The sequence below is a fragment of the Pogona vitticeps genome, chromosome 12 (genome assembly GCF_051106095.1).
Source record: "Pogona vitticeps strain Pit_001003342236 chromosome 12, PviZW2.1, whole genome shotgun sequence".
Lineage (NCBI taxonomy): Eukaryota > Metazoa > Chordata > Lepidosauria > Squamata > Agamidae > Pogona > Pogona vitticeps.
In genome coordinates this window covers 9,484,013-9,501,973 of record NC_135794.1, presented here as the reverse complement: position 1 = coordinate 9,501,973, position 17,961 = coordinate 9,484,013, and the positions used below count along the sequence as shown (strand labels likewise).

At 46.3% G+C, this 17,961-nt stretch overlaps 1 protein-coding gene across 2 annotated transcripts; it reads left to right on the top strand.

Moving 5' to 3' along the window:
- Positions 1–964: 964 nt before the first annotated feature.
- On the top strand, positions 965–17,960 carry LOC110084464 (synaptotagmin-11-like). 2 transcript variants are annotated; one of them, XM_020803838.3, is made up of 5 exons: positions 965–1,229; positions 12,312–13,216; positions 14,149–14,314; positions 14,440–14,606; positions 16,868–17,960. In XM_020803838.3, exons 1-5 carry the CDS (start codon positions 1,160–1,162, stop codon positions 17,027–17,029), a joined length of 1,470 nt encoding a protein of 489 aa, XP_020659497.3. In that variant the 5' UTR covers positions 965–1,159; the 3' UTR covers positions 17,030–17,960. The 2 variants fall into 2 exon arrangements, with proteins under 2 accessions (XP_020659497.3, XP_020659498.3); XM_020803839.3 differs by lacking the exon at positions 965–1,229 and adding an exon at positions 2,849–3,031.
- Position 17,961: the final 1 nt, after the last annotated feature.

The following is a 17,961-nucleotide window of genomic DNA, read 5'->3' as shown; positions in this document are numbered from 1 at the left end:
TTTTTACCCCATTGGAATGCATTGAACAGGTTTCAATGCGTTTCAATGGGGTTTTTTATTTTGCTTTACAATGTTTTCACTTAGAACGGATTATTGTCATTAAGCGAGGCACCACTGTATTGAATCAGAAGGGAGGGTTACTCACATATAAAGATTTATTAACTAAAGATCAGACTATAAATGACAAACAAGATCTAGAGAAACTGGGTCTAGCTACAGATTGGTGGTCAAAGTTGAAATTAGAATTGAGATATAAAAAGGATAAAATTATGGGCTTTTTTGAGGGGAAAGACCAGGTGGATGAATTATGGATTTACACTAATGAGAAAATAATAAAAAATGTATACATACTTATTGGAATATGACTTGAAGGATGAGAGGGTGAAGGAGACGATGGTAAAATGGGCACAAAAATTTGGGTATACGAGTAATATTGATATTGATGAATGGGCAAAGATGTGGAAAGAGAATCATAAAATAAGCCAGTAAATCTTACAGAAAACATCCTTAAAATGTTTCATAGATGGCATTTTACCCCTTGTTCCGGGCTACGGGACAGCTTCCAACCGATATCGATACAAGGGTAAGTTCATAGTGGAAACAGAACAAAATCTGCCCAGAAGAAGCATCTGAAGGGGCAGGACTAGCCCGGCTGAGCCACCTGGAAATTTCCCAAAGACCAGGATTCCAGGGCAAGCAGAGTCAGCTGCGTCCTCCTTGCCTGCCCTCCTGTTTTGCCCGTTCAAAGCTGGGCGTGAGAAAGGTGCCCGCTCCAGACGCTGTTGTGTCAGAGTCCCTCCCCTCGCCCTGTTGGTGGTGTGGCAACCTGTCCTTTCCCGGGATCAGAGGGGAGTAAACACTACTGAATATTTTCCATCTGTTTGCTCAGCTCTTTGAGCCTGGAGTGCTTTTCTCGGCCTCTCAATCTCTCTCTCAATCTCTCAATCTCTCAGAGCCTGGCTAAGGCCACCCATCATGGCCCGGCACGTCCCCCGCTTGCTGTCTGGACCCCTCGCTGGTTCTGAACAGCCCACGGAGCCTGGAATTTGATCAGCCTCCCTCCACCATCCACCCAGCCGGCCCCACTGTCCTTCCGACTGCTACATATGTTGGTCCCTATCCTCGGCACCTGTTAGACCCCCACACACACACCTTTGCCATGCTCCCAAGCCTGCTTCAAGGTCTCTCTGTCCTCTCTGATCATCTCCGGAGCAAGGTGGATCAAGTAGGTAAGTCGGGAGGGGAAAAGCTCGGAGAAGGGAAGAGGGCCCTGATTTCTTTTTTAGGGGAGGTGTAGGAAGGAGGATGGAAAGTGGTGCCCATTGAGATGCTGGAGACACAACCTGGCACGGGAAAGGGGGGGGAGCTGGTGAAGTTATACCACTGTTGGGGGGGGGATAGCGTAAAGGGGCCCGGGCCTGATCAGAGGACGGCTCCGGGGCAGAAACGGGGCAATCCCACTCAGCAAAAGAAGCAGGGTCTGAATTGCTGTTGTAGTTTTTAACATTAGCATTTAAATAAATGCAGAGGTGGCGAGGGGAGTTTGCAGACATGTAATAATCATCACCATCATCCTAGAACTGTACAGCTGGAAAAGATCCTCCAGATCATTGACTCTTGCCCCTGCCAAGGAGGCACATAGTGGGGTATCAAACTCCTAACCTCTGGCTCCACAACCAGATAACTAAACCACTGAACTACTGTACGTCTGTTTTTACTGTCGCTGCTGCTACACACCACCAGGTTGTTGCTGACTCATGCTGACTGTATGAACGAGTGGCTTCAAAAACGTCATGTCCTCAGCCGCTCTCCCCCTTGGCTGCAAACTCAAGGTTGTGGGCTTTCTTTTAGGCTGCAAGGTTGTGTGGTCTTGCAGCCAGATGGATGGTCTAAAAGCTGAATTAAGAAAATAAATAATAAAACTGCCCAGAAAGTACTACGGGTGGGGAGGGGGGAGGAGGTATAAGCAAGCAGCATTTTTTTATAACCAGCACACTCAGTTACCCTTCTTTCTATAACCCAGGATGCTTTCCAGTGGCAGGTAGTGGGTGAGATGAGCCAAGCAGTCCCCATTCTCCCCCCCCCCCCACGCAGCTCCCTGGGAATCTATCTTAAGACCGCAGAGTTAGGAGGGACCTTCAAAGGTCATCAAGCCCAACCCCTTACTGTTGCAGGAAATCCTCAGGTACGACATCCCTGATAGGTAGCCACCTAACCTCTGCCTGAAAACCTCGTCCTGTTTGGCCCGCTGGTTTTCTTTTAATGCTGATCGCGTTGAGTGGCTTGACCCTGTTCTACCGTTTAGGGTCGAGATTTGACAGCGCCTTCCCCTGAGCTCCTTAGGACTAGCCCAGAAATGGTTCATTCATTCATTCAAGGAGTCTCCCGAGGCAGTCAGATCCACTGTTGGGGAACGTGTGCTATTTCTAGTGTGGCAAAGAGGGCCCCCCAAAAATGAGACACACACCCCCAACAACACCAGAAACAAAAATGCAAATCAGGGGTGAACCATTTGAAACGGCAAGTCCAGGACGCTGTTTGCGGTGAACAAGCAGGGCCAAGACGGAGAGGAAGAACAGCCAGGAAGCCAGTTGTGGGCCCCCACGCTACGCAATACGGCTGAGGAGTTGTCTTTGAGAGGGGCCCCTCCCCAGAAAAGGAGAGAGAGTTGGGGGCACCTGATGGGAAACTCTTCCCTTCTTTTACTCTGAGTTGCCTTTGTTTGCTTGCAAGAAGGAGGAGGGCTGGACTTCTCCCTGAACACCAAGGCGCTTTGTTTGAAGGCCCTGCGAGGACGAGATAGTGCCAGGAGGTGCTGAGTTACATGCAGGAATGTAGGCAGGCTGTTGTACCTCCGGCGCCCTGGCAGGGAAGCCAAGAGGGTGGGGAGGCTCTTTCGTTTATGGGAATCCCAGGCTTAAGAACCCCAGGACTGGTTCCCCCAAAACCAAAGAAAATCTGCAAGGGAGAGAGAGAGAGAGCATCGCAAGGCTGCCTGCACCAATGAGGGACTCCCGTTTTATCCTGAAAAGTAAGGAAGGAGCATCTCCGCTGTTTATTGTTGTGAATGCCTATTACATTCTCTCCATCCTCTAAAGACTTCTTCAAAGATTGTTGGTCTTCACAACATCCTGTGAGGTGGTTTGGCTTGAGAAAGATTGACTAAGTCAGGCCTGGGGGGGGGGGCTCTGAAGTGTCAGGGAATGGCTGTTCCTCTCTGTGTTTCTAGATGTGTGTATGAGTGATCACAAGGTGAGCAGTGCTGAAGGAAGATAAAGTGGCTTTTTGTGTGCAAAGTAGCTTTGGTACCTGGGCATAGGTAAAACTGTCTTCATCCATTTCCAGCTCAGCACAAAGGTGTTTATTAGTGTAACGTGATGGCTTCTTTTCTAACTCTCGTGCTCTTCTGCTATGACATCACAAGGGTCCTCCTTGCCTGTGACATCGCAAGGAGCTACTCCTTGGTCTCAGGTTTTGGCCCTGAAGTTTGTGGACAGAAGATGCTGGTGACCCAACAATCCTGGCTCCAGCGTAGCCTGTACAGAGTGTCCTGGGAAGGGGGAAAGGTCCTTTGGGTGGGTGGGTGTTTTGCATCCCAATATAACTAGGCTGGCTTTGAAGACTGTCTATAGCTTGAGTGGAGCAGAGAGGTGGAGGTGTTGCTATTGTCTACAGTCTCTCAAGAATTAAAATTATCTTGGGTTGACCCAAGGTAGAGTGTGCTGTGTTTTATGCACTGTATGTTGACATGGCTCATGGGACAAAGCCTGGCATGCCACAGAGGAAGGTGAAACATAGAACCACTCCCTGGTTGCTGGCCAATCTGAGCTTACCCTCCAGTTCAGTGATTTCCAACCTTGGGTCCCTAGATGTACTTGGACTACAGCTCCCAGAAATTCTGGACAGCACAGCTACTGGTGAAGGCTTCTGGGGGTGAGGGTTGCTAGATGTCCAAAAGCATCTGGCATCTTAAGGTTGCAAAGAACTGAGAGTCTAGTTGGATCTCATCCTTTTCATGGCTGAACGGAAGGCCATTTTATAGCTGGAAAGTCCCCATTTTTTAATCTCTCTGTGCTGGGAAAAATCACCTGCTGCCATTTTGCTTCTTGTGCAGCTGTGGAAATCTCTGCCTGTCTGTCCCAATAGGCCTGTCGACTTCTTCCTCCATGGCATAAGGTAATCTAAGGAAAATTCTCTAATGTAACTGAGGACCCAGAAACTGTGATGGCTTAGAAACCGCAGAGGGATGATGTGCATCCTTCCCCTCCTCAGAACACTTCCCCTTTGATTCTGATCAATCATTAACAACCAACCAACCACCTAAATCTGCCTCCAGGGTGTGACCAGAAGCTGCGTCAGGTGCTCTGGGGCTGTCAGAATGGGAACCTGGGTCTACCGTCTTCCTCCACGGCAGTTTTTGCTTGCCTTTGATAAGTCAGAGAGGCAAACAAGCTGGAAACACAGAAGCTGGTGGCTCCTGGGTAAAGCTGAGGGCAGATCTCCATCCAGCCAGGGCGGAACGCAAACCCATTAGGTTTGCATTTTCCTACAGAAAATTGGACTCCATGTGCATCTTGAAAAATATGCAGATATCTAAAAAGTGCACAGACGCACTTTTTGAAAAAAGGTGAGCCTGGAGAAATTCCTGTTTTGAACGACAACTCCCAGAACCCATCATTCATGGTAGCCACTGGATTTGGCATAGATTCTTTTGATGGATGGATTCTACAATATGTAGTCCCCAGAGGGGAAATTTTCCACACAGTGCATTCAAAAATGCATAGTTTAAGAGAAAAAGAATGCTAAATAGGATTTTGAGAAATGAAATTGATTCTTCACATCCTTGCTGCCCACTGCTTCAATATGGTAGCCCATGGCCACTGATAACTGGCTATTGCAGTCTGTTTGGAGAGGCCCTGTGAGACAGAGAAACACAATAGGACCTAATTGTGCCATAATATGTGTGGAATTGTACAGTTAGCCTTCCTGTCTGTCTACTATATCCAGGTTTTACAGGACCATTAAAATACAACAAAGCATAGGACATGTTCAACATGTGGATTGTTAGGTAGAAGGCTATATGTTTTTAAATGATTATTGTTAGAGTAATTATACCTGTATAGAATGGGTGGATGAGATGTTTGGACAGTGCCACCGAAGCGACCAACATGAATTTGACCCAACTCCGGGAGGCTGTGGAAGACAGGAGGGCCTGGCGTGCTCTGGTCCATGGGGTCACGAAGAGTTGGACACGACTAAATGACTAAACAACAACAACAGAATGGGTGGTGATTCTACCGATGCAGTAACTCATCTCGACTTTGCATGTCATCTTCATCTTGATTTGAAGTCATCAGTGTATCCAACTCTGTTTGGTTTTAGTACTCCCATCAGCTACTGAGTTGATTCTACTATATGCCGTGTTTCCCCGAAAATAAGATGGGGTCTTAAATTAATTTTTGCTCCAAAAATGCATTAGGGCTTATTTTCAGGGAATGTTTTATTTTTTTCATGTACAACAATATATGTTTATTAAAATACAGTCCTGTCATCTTCTTCTGGCTGTTGTACAATGATGGCGGGCAGGGTTTCACTTAACTGGAGCTTATTTTGGGGGTAGGGCTTATATTATGAGCATCCTGAAAAATCATACTAGGGCTTATTTTCAGGTTCGGTTTTATTTTCAGGGAAACAGGGTAGTTGCCTACTGTAAAACATGAACAACGTTTACATACTGGTAATACCAAATTTGTCTGTTTAGTCTAAATGAGTTTACCTTAATCCATGTGTGTCAGATCAGCTTGTTTTTGTCTAGTGATTGTTTCTTGGAGAGACAACATGGCTTCTTTTTTGGCATGTCTGAATACTCAAATATGTAGCGCTGAAAGAACTGCATGCCTAAAGGGATAATGTTGTAAGAGGAAGAAACACTCATTTCTTTGACTGTTGTAAGAAGAGAAAATCATGGACTTGGCTTACCCTCAAATGTTACAAACCTGGCACAAAAGTGGCACAAAAGATTTCAAGTTCTTCACAAGTCCTTGTCAAGCCTGATGGTACAAAGATGAAGGCATTGAGAAAGAAACAAAAAGTTCAGACACCTCGTCTGCAGCATTGATTATGCTTGTGTCTTTTATGCAGCTGTGAAATGCTGGAAGTTCAGCCTTGGTGAAAGGATGCTGAGGAATCGGCATTTAGCTGGCTGAGATGCATCGTTAAGGCAGGCTCTCCATTTGGACTCCCAGTTATTTTGACAATTTAAATCTTTGCACAGAGCCCCACCTGCAAATCATACATCTTGTAATTAGATTTGTCCTAAACGTATATGTGGGTTTATCAGTCTCATCACAAACGGGTCAAATGGCAGTGTACCTGTTCCCCCATTATCTAATAATTTATGTTCCCCCACATAGTAGGTAACCCTGGTATCTTCCAGATGTTTTAGACTTTTGCAAATGCCATTAAAGGTTCCAGAACAGAACAGACTACAACTCTCACCAACTCAAGTGAGCATGTCTGAGGATCAGGAATTAGAACTGTTGTCTCCTTCCCCAGAGTAGGCAGGATACAGCTGCCTTCCAGAGCCCAGGCAGATAAAGTCCAGCCCGGAGAGGAGATCGCCTGCAGCCCTCGCCCCCTCCCGCCATGGCAGCAACTGCTCGGCCATCCGCCATGCTCACCCAGCCCACGTGGAGGCCAGCAAGGCAGCGCGAATGGAGCACCACCTCCCCATCCATGCAGCAGCAAGCAGCGCCCGAGCACATAGATGGGAAGGCGAGCGCCCAGATTGTGTGTGTTCAAAGTCCCTTTTGGGGACTCCAACTCCCACACTCCCCAGCCTTGAACTTATGACCCTCAGGGGAGGGGAGGCTGCCTCGTTTGGCTTTGCCCGGCGCCACTTTCCGCCTTCCTGCAATAGAGCCTTGTTTGGGTGTCCAGATTAGCAAGGGTGCTGCTGAGCCTGTGCAGAGTGTGGGCAGCCAGGGGATCCTGCAGCCAGGCCAGGGTGGGTTTGGGTACAATTGGCTGTTTAAATAATGTTTTTTAGTATTTTGGAAAAAAGCCTCAATTGAATTCATTTTTATTTTTTAACATGACTGTTTCTTGGTCAGCTCACTAAGAGACATTTATTGGCAGCCGTTGTAATAAAATTGTATTGATTGCAGGTTTAATCCGGAAGGATTCAAATGAAACATTCAATAATACGTCCTCCTCTGTCCTCTTTTTTTTGTCTTTCTATGTCCTCCTTTTGGGACCCGTGAATCTGGCAACGCTAGGTAAAATGGATTGGCAGAGGATCAGGGCCAGGTAAATTCAGCCCTTACAAAATGCCATCCCCCACAATTTCAAGGGTCAAGGCATTCTCCTTACCTTTGGAGAGCTGGTCGCAAGATCAGAACAATAGTTTGTGGATTGGAGAATTGAATTATTGGCTGCCCCCCCCCCCCCCCCCCCAGATACCATATCTTTTTCTTTTTACAGTCTGAAGATATTCTGCTTCATTATAATTCAGAGCCTGAGAAAATTATTTTTTGGACCACCGTCTCCCACCAATCTCCATTTCTCATGAATGGTAGCCATACAGTCTGAAGAAGTAACTTTTCCACACTGTGCTACAAATGAAGGAAGAGAGGACAGGATGGCAGGAACCAGAAACAAATACCCCAGCCCCCTGCTGAGATGTCCAAAGGCTGTTATTAATTGGCTCTTTGAAGGAGCCCATACAGTAAGAAGCTCATTATTCAACTGGACTGTTGCTGCTGCTGCTGCTTCAACAACAGGAGAGAAACGGGGCAGACGATGCAAGCCAGAAGTTTTTAACTAACATTGCAGGGGACTTGCATGGGAATTATTGTTCAGTAATACAGTGGTGCCCTGCTTGACGACGATAATGCGTTCCGTTAAAATCGCTGTTAAGCGAAATCATCGTCAAGCGAAAGTAAAAACCCAATTGGAATGCATTGAAAACTGGTTAATGGGTTCCAATGGGGAAAATACCTCATCATCCAGCAAAGATCCTCCGTAAGGGAAGCCATTTTCAATCGCTGTCTTCCGGAAATAGGTCCGGAAAACAGCAGGAAGCCATTTTGAGAACTGCCGATCAGCTGTTTAGAATCGTCATCAAGTGAAAAAAACAGTTCCCGAAGCAGAGAACTATTCATCGTGAAGCAAAAAAACTCCATTGGAATCACTGTTTTGCAATTGCTATAGCGATCACAAAAAGTCATCATTAAGCGATTTTGTCATCAAACGGGGTCGTCATCAAGCGGGGCACCACTGTATAGAGATCTTTTGGCCAATGGGAGAGGTATCGGCAAACAGGGCTATAACAAGAGGCATGCTGAGCCTTGTGCTATGAATAAAGGAGGGCTTTTGTCCCATTGCAAATCTAGATTGAGAAAAGGAGGTTCAAAGAGCTTTAGTGACAAAGCTTTGTTTGGTATATTACTCCTCCATCCGGTTATTATGGCATTTCCCTCAGCTTCAAAGTTAACAACAAAAAACTCCAAAGCAACCAAAATACACAAGCCCACTGCTTCCGCGTAGTCTTCCTGTCCAAAAATATTCTTGATCTTTATGGTTGTCTTGTCACATCACCTTCCTGCACCTTATGCAAGATCTGCGAATCAGAGGGCGCCTCTTCCCTCGTGTCTATTTATACACTGCTAGTACCCATCCTTTTGGCAGCTGTGGGCCTTCTAAGAATAAGTCTGCCCAGTGAGGCGGATGAGTGCCCACATGGCCAGACTTGTCATTCCTGATGTTGAATGACAATCCAGAAGTGGGGACAGAGGGAGGTGAGAGGGTCGTTCTTGGTGGGCTCAAGTGGAGGGGAAGGGAAACTCCAGTGATTTCTTTACTGTGCGTGGGAGGTACGGCTGCTTACTCAGAGATACCTGGATTACTTAAAGCGCAATGTATCGACCTGCACACACCAGCCGGCAGGTTCTGGGGCTGCTGGATCCGTCTACATGCCCTTTCCCCCTCTCTTCCCCAAGGACCTTGCCCGAGAGACTTAAAACAGGGGAAACTTCTTCCCTTTGATATAGACCCCTGTTCTTCCAAACGTCTCGTCCTTCCTCATCTTCTGCCCCCCTCAAAGCATCAGGTTCAAGTCAGAAGATCAGTTCCTGATCTCGGGATCAGCTCTCCAAAACTGAAGAAAATGCCCCGGCCCTTGAAATTGAGGGGGATGGCATTTTTGAAGGATCACACTGATCCAGTCCAGACCCTTTGTCAGAACTGCTTCTTCTTCAAGTGGGTGATACAAAGCTTGGTGGTCATCCTTTTTCTATGGTTACTGGTCCACGGACTGCTGGGCAAGCATCAGCAAGGTGGGTATCCTGATCTGTACCTTCTTCCACACTTCTCTTTGGTACTACTGTTTCGTGTGGCCTTCACAGGGTTGGGTGGGAAGTTAGTCCTCATAATTGCCCATCATTGGCTAGTCTCACTCTGTGTGATGAAAGTACGGTCCAAGAGCACATGCAAGTTTGACTCTGAGACTCTCTGCTCTAGGTTTACAGTGGTGCCTCGCTAGACAGTTACCCTGCATGACAGTTTTTCGCTAGACATTGACTTTTTGCGATCGCTGTAGCGATTCGCAAAACAGTGATTCCTGTGGGGGAATTTCGCTGGACAATGTTTGGTCCCTGCTTCACAAACAAATTTTCGCTAGAGAATGATTTTGACAGCTCCCTCCGCGCTCGCAAGGCAGGTGTTTTCGGGACCTAAGCTTCGCAAGAAAGTGATTTAAACAGCTGATCATCGGTTCACAAAGCGGCTTTCTTATGGCCGATCTTCGCTAGACAACGACGATTCTTCCCCATTGGAATGCATTAAATAGGTTTCAATGCATTCCAATAGGAAAATGCTTTTCGCTAGACAATGATTTCGCTAAACAGCAATTTCAGTGGAATGGATTATCATTGTCTAGCGAGGCACCACTGTATTTATGGATTTAGTACATTCATATTACCTCCTTCTTCCATTATGGAAATCATGGTGGCGTACATGGGGTTACTGGGGGGGCATGTTGTCTGGGGAAGGTGGGACTTGTAGTGTGACCCATCTGGGAAATGTTGGGTTGGCTGACGGCTGCTTTTAGTAAGACTTCCATGGAACATCTCTGCAATATGGTTTCAAGGCCCAGTGCCAAAGAGACCATCCTAGACCGTAGCCAAACAGGGCCTTTTAAGGCTCTAGCTCCTGCCGTCCTCTATGGCTGGGGTCTTCTGGAGATTGCAGACCCTTTTGGAGGTTGCCATTTCCCCCCAACTCTGGATTAGGAGTCCAGAGACGTGGGGAATTGGACCGAGATCAGGTGCTTTTGGAAGACGGTGTTGGACTGGGAAACGGTGGCTTGTTTTCTCCTGGATTGCGTCAGCGGAGCACCCGCTTTGATAAGCAGAGGTTTTTCCATAGGTTTTATCAGTGTCAAGTTAAGGCCAGGTTTATTTTGGCTTCTGAGCAAACATGTCTCGCTGATGTAATCATTCCAGAGCGGCTGGGCAGCAGTCCTGTTCCTTTTTCGTTCGTTCTCTTTTTTCTTTCTAAGAAAAAAAAGATGCAGGATTGCGCCCTTAAGATTTGCCTGGTTGATCATCTCTTGAAAAGAAGGATGGTTTCTTTGAACAATAGAATTGGGGGCTGGTTTGTGTTTTGAGCTTTTATCCAGTGAACAGGGGGAGAGTAACCTGGGTGTATGGCCCAGGACTCCCAAAAACTGCAAACCACGCTTTGAGGACAATAAGAAGATCTGGCAGAAATGCAGGATGGGGTTGGGGGGCCTCGGGCCTCAGGATCGAACCCAGGAACAGGTGATACCTTTCATCAACCGTTAAGAATATAATATTTTTAAAAAGCAGAAAACAAAAACAAACCACGTTTTTGACTATAAAACATCTTCAAGCCTATGCACCAAGTTCTTGTGGGTAATTCCAATTTATAGGCTGTTATTAATGTCCCTGATCCACATGGATGATGATGTTGAAGGCAGGTTCAGTTCTTAGATGGTGATACTGCCGTACGCAAGTTGTTTTCAAGCTCCTTCCCAGCTACCAGTTTGGAACCGATGGCCCTTTCCCCTTGCTTACATACAGTGTGTTTTCCTGTGTTTGGGATCTCTCTCCACCACACAACAACCCACCCCATTCATTGGGGGCACCTGGAGCTTCTGTGGAGCAGAGGGATGTCATGAGTGCTTTGGGAATGAAAAGCAAGGCCCTGCTCCAAGATGGAGTCCACGTAACAGGTTCTTTTAGATAGGCTTTCCTTGGAGATGTGATGTAAAGGGTCCTTCAGCAGCTTTGTGTACATCAACAAACAAGAAACAGGGTGCCCCATGGGGGTGCTTCCTGCATGGACCCAACCCATTTGTACAAGACAATCAATTTGTACACATGGATCTGATCAGAAACACCTGCAGTTGTTTACATACTATTTAAAGAGTGGGCACACTTTTTATAGAATTGGGACATGGTGCAATATTTCCCACGGATTCTTTTTTTTTAAATCAGCTTCCTTGGAAAGAAAGAAAGAAAGAAAGAAAGAAAGAAAGAAAGAAAGAAAGAAAGAAAGAAAGAAAGAAAGAAAGAAGAGATTGATGCACTTAATTATTTTGGACTTCCTCTCCCAGTGACCCTGCTGATAAAGGGATTTAGGAAGATGTAGTGTAAAATGTTCAAACTGTGCATGAAGATATAGTCTCACACTGTGTATCAGTCTACCGCCTTTCATGGCTAGGGTGGCCACTTAGTTAGTTATGTACTGTCAAGATGGAACCAGCTTCCAGCAACCCTAATAGGGTTTTCAAGGTGAGTGAGACATTTAAGGAGTGGCTTTACCAGTTCTACCACCACCTCAAATGAGTTTCCATGGCCAAATGGGGATTCAAGCCTTGGTCAACCGTGCCCTCGTCCATCACTCTTGTCTACTACGCCACACCTAGTCTCCAGGATGACGACTTAGACAGCACCGAGAAGGAGGACACAGTTGACTAAAATGAAGGATAAAGGAGAGCTCCTTATTGAGATGTATAGATGCAAAAAATAAAAGTTGTTTTTATAATTTAAACAAATCTTGTAGTGGATATTCACCTGGATAAAGAAAAGAATGGCCATTTGATATGTATAAGTGCTGTGACTTGTGAGGCCAGGTAGCTTGTGTGTCAGGTGCTAAGTGTAGATGGAGAAACTTCAAGGTCTCGGATGTCCCTCCTTCAAGTCAGGATTATCTTCCCCAGAAGAAGCCAGGTGGCCACCAAATTTATTGCTCTCTCTCTCTCTCTCTTTCCCCCCTTTCTCTCTCAGTGCATTTGCAGATATTCCTGGGTGTGGGACTGGCTCTCCTTTGCTTCTGCCTTCTCCTTGGCTGCGCGATATGTTGGTACCAACGCAAGAAATGCCTTCTTGACGACAGCCAACCGCAGGGGCCAGGGCGGACACTGGTGGACCTTGCTCCGGTCTTGCCTTCCAAGATGGCCGCTGTGCCCATCCAGCAGCAATATCTAGAGATTGAAGGAGAGGTTCTGGGAAAACCACCTCTTGCAGCGGTGGCTGATTCACCAGACTCTTCCTGCCAGGAGGACCCACCTCAAGGAATCCCTCGTGGTCGTGCTTCTCTTCCCAGCATACAACTCTCTCAGAAATTCAGCCTGCCCGTCAAACCTCCTCTAGGCCGAGAACGCCGATGTACCATCTCTGGGGACATCCTGTTTGGCAGAGAAAGACTTCCCCTCTCCAGCCCCATACTGGGCACCAACTTCCCCCAGTCTTACACCATCCCGCGGAGTTTGTCCAGTGCTACTGGGAAGCCGAGGCCACACCTCCAGTTCACATTGTTCTATTCCCAGCCCGAGGCCACGTTGATCGTGACCGTGATTGGAGTCTCGGACTTACCCAAGGGCCTCGGGGCCACTCGGACTTCCTACGTCAAAGTCTACCTCCTTCCCAGATTCGTGGAGCCCCGGCGCACTGCCTTGTGCAGGAAAAGCTTGAACCCCACGTTCCACGAGCCGTTCCACTTTGGCCCCTACAGCCTGGAAGAGCTGCAAAGCCTGACGCTGCGCTTTACTGTGTATGCCAAGGAATTCCATCACCTGAAGGATTCCTTCCTTGGAGAGGTGATGTTTCCGTGTGCTCAAGTGTCCTGGAACCAAAACGTTTCCTCTGCTTACACCCAGGAGCTGTCGGCCACTAAAACCAAGCTCAAAAAGGTGAGGACTGTGTTCCATAACATACGCTTTCAGGAACTGGTTTGTGATATGTCCCATTGTTCAAAAGCTTGCAAGTCACACAAGCTGCAAGGAAGGTTTTGAATGACTAAAAATCTGCCCCTACGGATGAAGTCATTACTTTTCTGCAAGCATAACTTACGCAATACAATTTTGGCCATTTCTTAAGGGACCACAAGATGCTTGTTAGCAACAGGGTTCAGAAGTTATTTTAAAAAGTAATTAGTTACTGTTATAGTTCTGAACTCAATCTTTATAGCAATCATGACATCAGTCCTCCTTCCACAGCAAATACATTCTTTTTTTCCTGTTGTGGCAAGACAGCAATAGCTTTTTTTTATGGTCTCAAAGAGAACCTGTGCATTTTCATTACTGAATTTAGTGCAATTTCATAAAACTGAAAACTTCGATCCTTGCTGGCTTGTTATTGCACAGCCTTTTAAGAAATAAAGCATTTGATGGGTTACTTGCATCTTTTTGAGCAGCTGGCTCATTACAGACGATGGCGGGATCTGTGAGAACAAATGGCCGCCTTGGGTGTTAATGCATTCTTCCCTTTTATCACATACATCTGAATAATGTTAATACAATTATAAGCAACTATCAAAATATTAAGGATGCTGTAACAAATATATCACAACGGCTGAAATCCTTTTGTGCTGATGCCATCATCATCAGTAGGCAATTGCTGCTTATCAAAGCCTTCCTTTGGTGATTTTGGAGTGCATGTGACTTCATGGCATTATGTATAAATCATGTGCATCCCAAGAATAGTTAAAAGGAAATCAGTGGTGATTTCCTGCTGGAGATGATGTTGCTCCTGTTGCACTACAGCATTTTAGCTGATATAATATAAAACTTACACAGCAAAAGATCAGCTTCCCCCTCTCTCCATTTGTCTCCTGCTTTTTTAGAGTTTTAGTTCACAGAACATGATTTCCACCACCTTGCTGTCCCAGCCCAAGTCCCAGGGCCAGCTGTTTCTCCTGCTTCAGCACCAAGCGCTGGCCAACCGCATCAAAGTGCTGGTCCGCAAGGCAGAGAACTTGGTACGGCTCAGCCGAATCCCAGGGACCCCAGGTAGGTTACCTTTGCCAAAATCCTCTGTGATTTCGGATTCTGCATTTTCCTGCCAGTATCTGTGGATGCATGTAGAGCAGCCATCAGCTACAAAACTGAATTCTCTCGCTTTCCCTCTTTTTCAGACCACCATGTGATAATACACCTGTACTATAACGGGAAGATCATCGATTCGAAGGAGACCAAGCCCATAGCAGGCTACAATCCTGTGTGGAATACCCCATTCCTGTTCAACCTTCCTGCTGGAGACATTCAAGAACAGCAGCTGGCCTTGGAGTTCAAAGTTGTGCAGGTGAGGAATGAAGCCTTTGTGACAGTGGGCTGCCTGTACCTGTAAGGCCGGCCCAAGCCTTGATCCGGGTGTCCTTCCAAAGCAAACAGTCGTAGTGGTGAGATTCCTGCGAGCTGATCAAGGAGCTATAGTGAATTTTCAGGCTGGGTTGCATTTAAGGGCACAGTTGTGAGGTTTTTCTTGTGCTTAGTTCAATGAAACACCTTCCTCACTCTATATAACATTTCAATTCTTATCTCCTATCACTGATCAGAGATACCAACTTCCTAGGCTTTAAATAGCCTCTTATCTCTGATTACCGATCCAGGATAAGATGAAGATTGTCCACAGGACTTGTCCATGAACTGCATCCATCTCACTGTCTGGAAGTTCCCCATCTCTGGCATAATGCACATTTACTTTTTTGGACTATAACCAGCAGAATTCTCCAGTCTGTAGGGCCACTCTGTGCTCCCCCCAAAAATCTCACTCTCCAAGCTCTAATTTTAAGTCATATGAGTGAATCGCTCAGAACATCACGAGTGATCAAGTTCAAGTTTCAATTTTATTTAGATTTAATCACCCATAGGTTATGCACCGCACCATGTTTTAGAATTTAAAATAGGTTAAAACAGAACTTTGCTACATCCACAACACAATTTTTTGCAAAGACTGCTCAAGAGTAATTTTAGTGAATAATGCGTGAGGAGAACATGAGGAATCCTTGGTCACACATTCTTGATGAATATATGCAGAGTTCCACATTGAATCTTGTTCAAAAGGAACCAAATGTTTTTTGTCTAAATCTGGCTGTGCAAAACACTGATTGGCAGACTCTTCGGACAAAGTCAAACCATCTTTGATGTCTGGCATCATCTGGCCGTGATGGATGCTGATTGGCTTTCTTCAAAAAGAGGTTTGAATTCTCAGCAAAGTGCAAAAATCTATGCCAGTGGCAAAGGCAGGTTTATATCCCTGCAAAAGCCTTCTGCCACCTGGTCCCTCCAGAAACATCTGATGTCAACTCACACTCCATTCCCAGCTAAGAGTTTTAGGCCAACACCAGCGATGGACCTCAAACTATGTTGCTATGTGGGGGAAAAGGATGGAACATATGGGTGTTCTGTGAGCAAGAGAAAAACATGCATGTGTACCTGGACAGAAATGTGGCTGTTCATATGCAAATATTGCAATGACAGTGATGCACTGAGATTGCAACCTGGCTCACTCTACATCTCAAGAATCCTTCTACACAACTCGCACCAGACTGTTCTATCAGGTGTTGATTTTGGAACTGCTGTTGTTACCATCGTTCTGAAAGTTGGGAGTATTTTGTACATCTGGCCAGTATCCCATGGCAGAAATGTGAAATATAAAGGCAGTTGTGTAAACGCCACTCCTGATCCAGCATTTTTCTTTTTACATGCCCATTCTTGCACTGGTTGGAAGGCCAGTCACACAACCAGTCATGCCACTGGGAGCCTTACAAGATTGCTTTTCTACTCTGTGTTTCTGCACTACGATACTGCCCTGTTGGATTACTGTATTTTTTCCGTGTATAAGACACCCCCATGTATAAGACGCCCCCCCCCCACTTTTCTAACCCAAAATTAAGAAATCTAAGTGGTGCTTAGCGAGTGGAGGGGAAAGCAGGGATCAAAGCCTGGCAGGATCACTTTGATCCCTGCATTCCCCTCCACTTACAGTGGTGTCTCGTCTGACGAGGATAATCTCATCAAGCAAAATAAAAAATCCCATTGAAATGCATTGAAAACCCATTCAATCCATTCCAATGGGCTGAATAACTCACTGTGCAGCAAAGATCCTCCATAGGGCGGCCATTTTCTGCTCTCTGTCTTGCGAAAAAGCCTTCCTAAACACAGCGTGGAGCTATTTTGTACACCCAGTGGCCATTTTGAAACGTGACTATCAGCTGTTTTTGATCATCATAATGCGAAGAATCAGTTCCTGAAGCAGGGAACCGATCATCGCAAAGCGAAAAAAAACACACCCATTCAAACATCGTTTTGCGGTCGCAAAAACTTCATCATGAAGCGGATTTGTCGTCAAGTGGGGTAAGTGTTAAGCGGGGCACCACTGTATTTTTGTTCTCTCCTCAGCTTATGTTCATGTATAAGATGACCCTCAATTTTTAGTCTAAAGATTTTAGACAAAAGTATAGTCTTATACATGAAAAAGTATGGTAACTTAGTATTTCCTACAGGAAGCTGTCAAGAGTTTTGACTATTTTTTTTGTGTCTCCCATTCCCTCCCCCCCCCAGGCTCGCCTCTACACACGATCCTGTCATGTGGGCCGAGTACTGATTGGTCCTGATGCCCCAGAGATGGGGCGGGTCCACTGGAAGGAGATGTGCCGTCGGGGAAATGTGGAATCGGCCCGCTGGCACTCACTTCAGCCTCCGAATTTTCAACTCTGCCCTTGATACACAGACCCCAAGTTTCCTATTGGACAGTCCTTTGCCTATTGTGATATATGTTGGCTATACATCATGGGGAGTTTCCATCCACCATGTCTGGAAACAAGGAGCCCTGCAGTCAGAGCTGTAGCAGACATGTCCCAAAATGCTGCTTGAGAGACATTTCGGTACAGGAACATTTGTAAGATAAGATAAAGCAGAGTGCGGTGATCCCAAAACAGAGCGGGTTGGGAAATTCAGAAATCGGTGCCAATTCTGAGCACCCTCAAGCCAGTTCTGAACAGTCTTGAGTGTGGCCTGTTAGATGTTTATCTAAGAAAGAAGTGAGTTTGATGGGAGCTCCTCAAAAATCTTTAAAGAGCAGGTGACAATTTAGAGAGGAGAACTAAGGAAGGCGCAAAAGGGCAAAGGGACCTTGTGCTTTGGTGTACTTTTCTTCCTCTGCAAAACTAGTATGTCCCCCTTAGATGCACTGACCTCTGAGCCACAATCCACTGTGGCAGCTTTTGGGGAATGACCTCACCTGCACAGTTGCCACCTGGTGACGGCCAAGGAACAGAACTGAAAACACCACCAGCCAAACTGAAGTCGGCCTGCAGTCCTGCGGGAGCTGCAGGGACCGAAGCTGCTGGAACGGGAACGCTGAACGATCTCTTGCAGTGAGATTGTTGCAGCATGGGGTTGCTGCAGAACGGACTTGGGTGGGTAGGAGAACGACCAGGATGCAAAGAGAAGGGCCGGAAGGACCACAGGCAGGACCCTGGACTGTGTGGTGCGAAGGTCCTTGGCTTGGAAGACTAGCTGGAAAGGTTACAACACTGGGCGGACGGAAAGGGCAGGAGAAACTCGTGTTGCTAGATGTGTTGTCTGGAAAATGTACAACGGGCAAAATGTTTCGTATCAGTTCTATGCACTGTCATAAAGAGTCGTCACTGTGC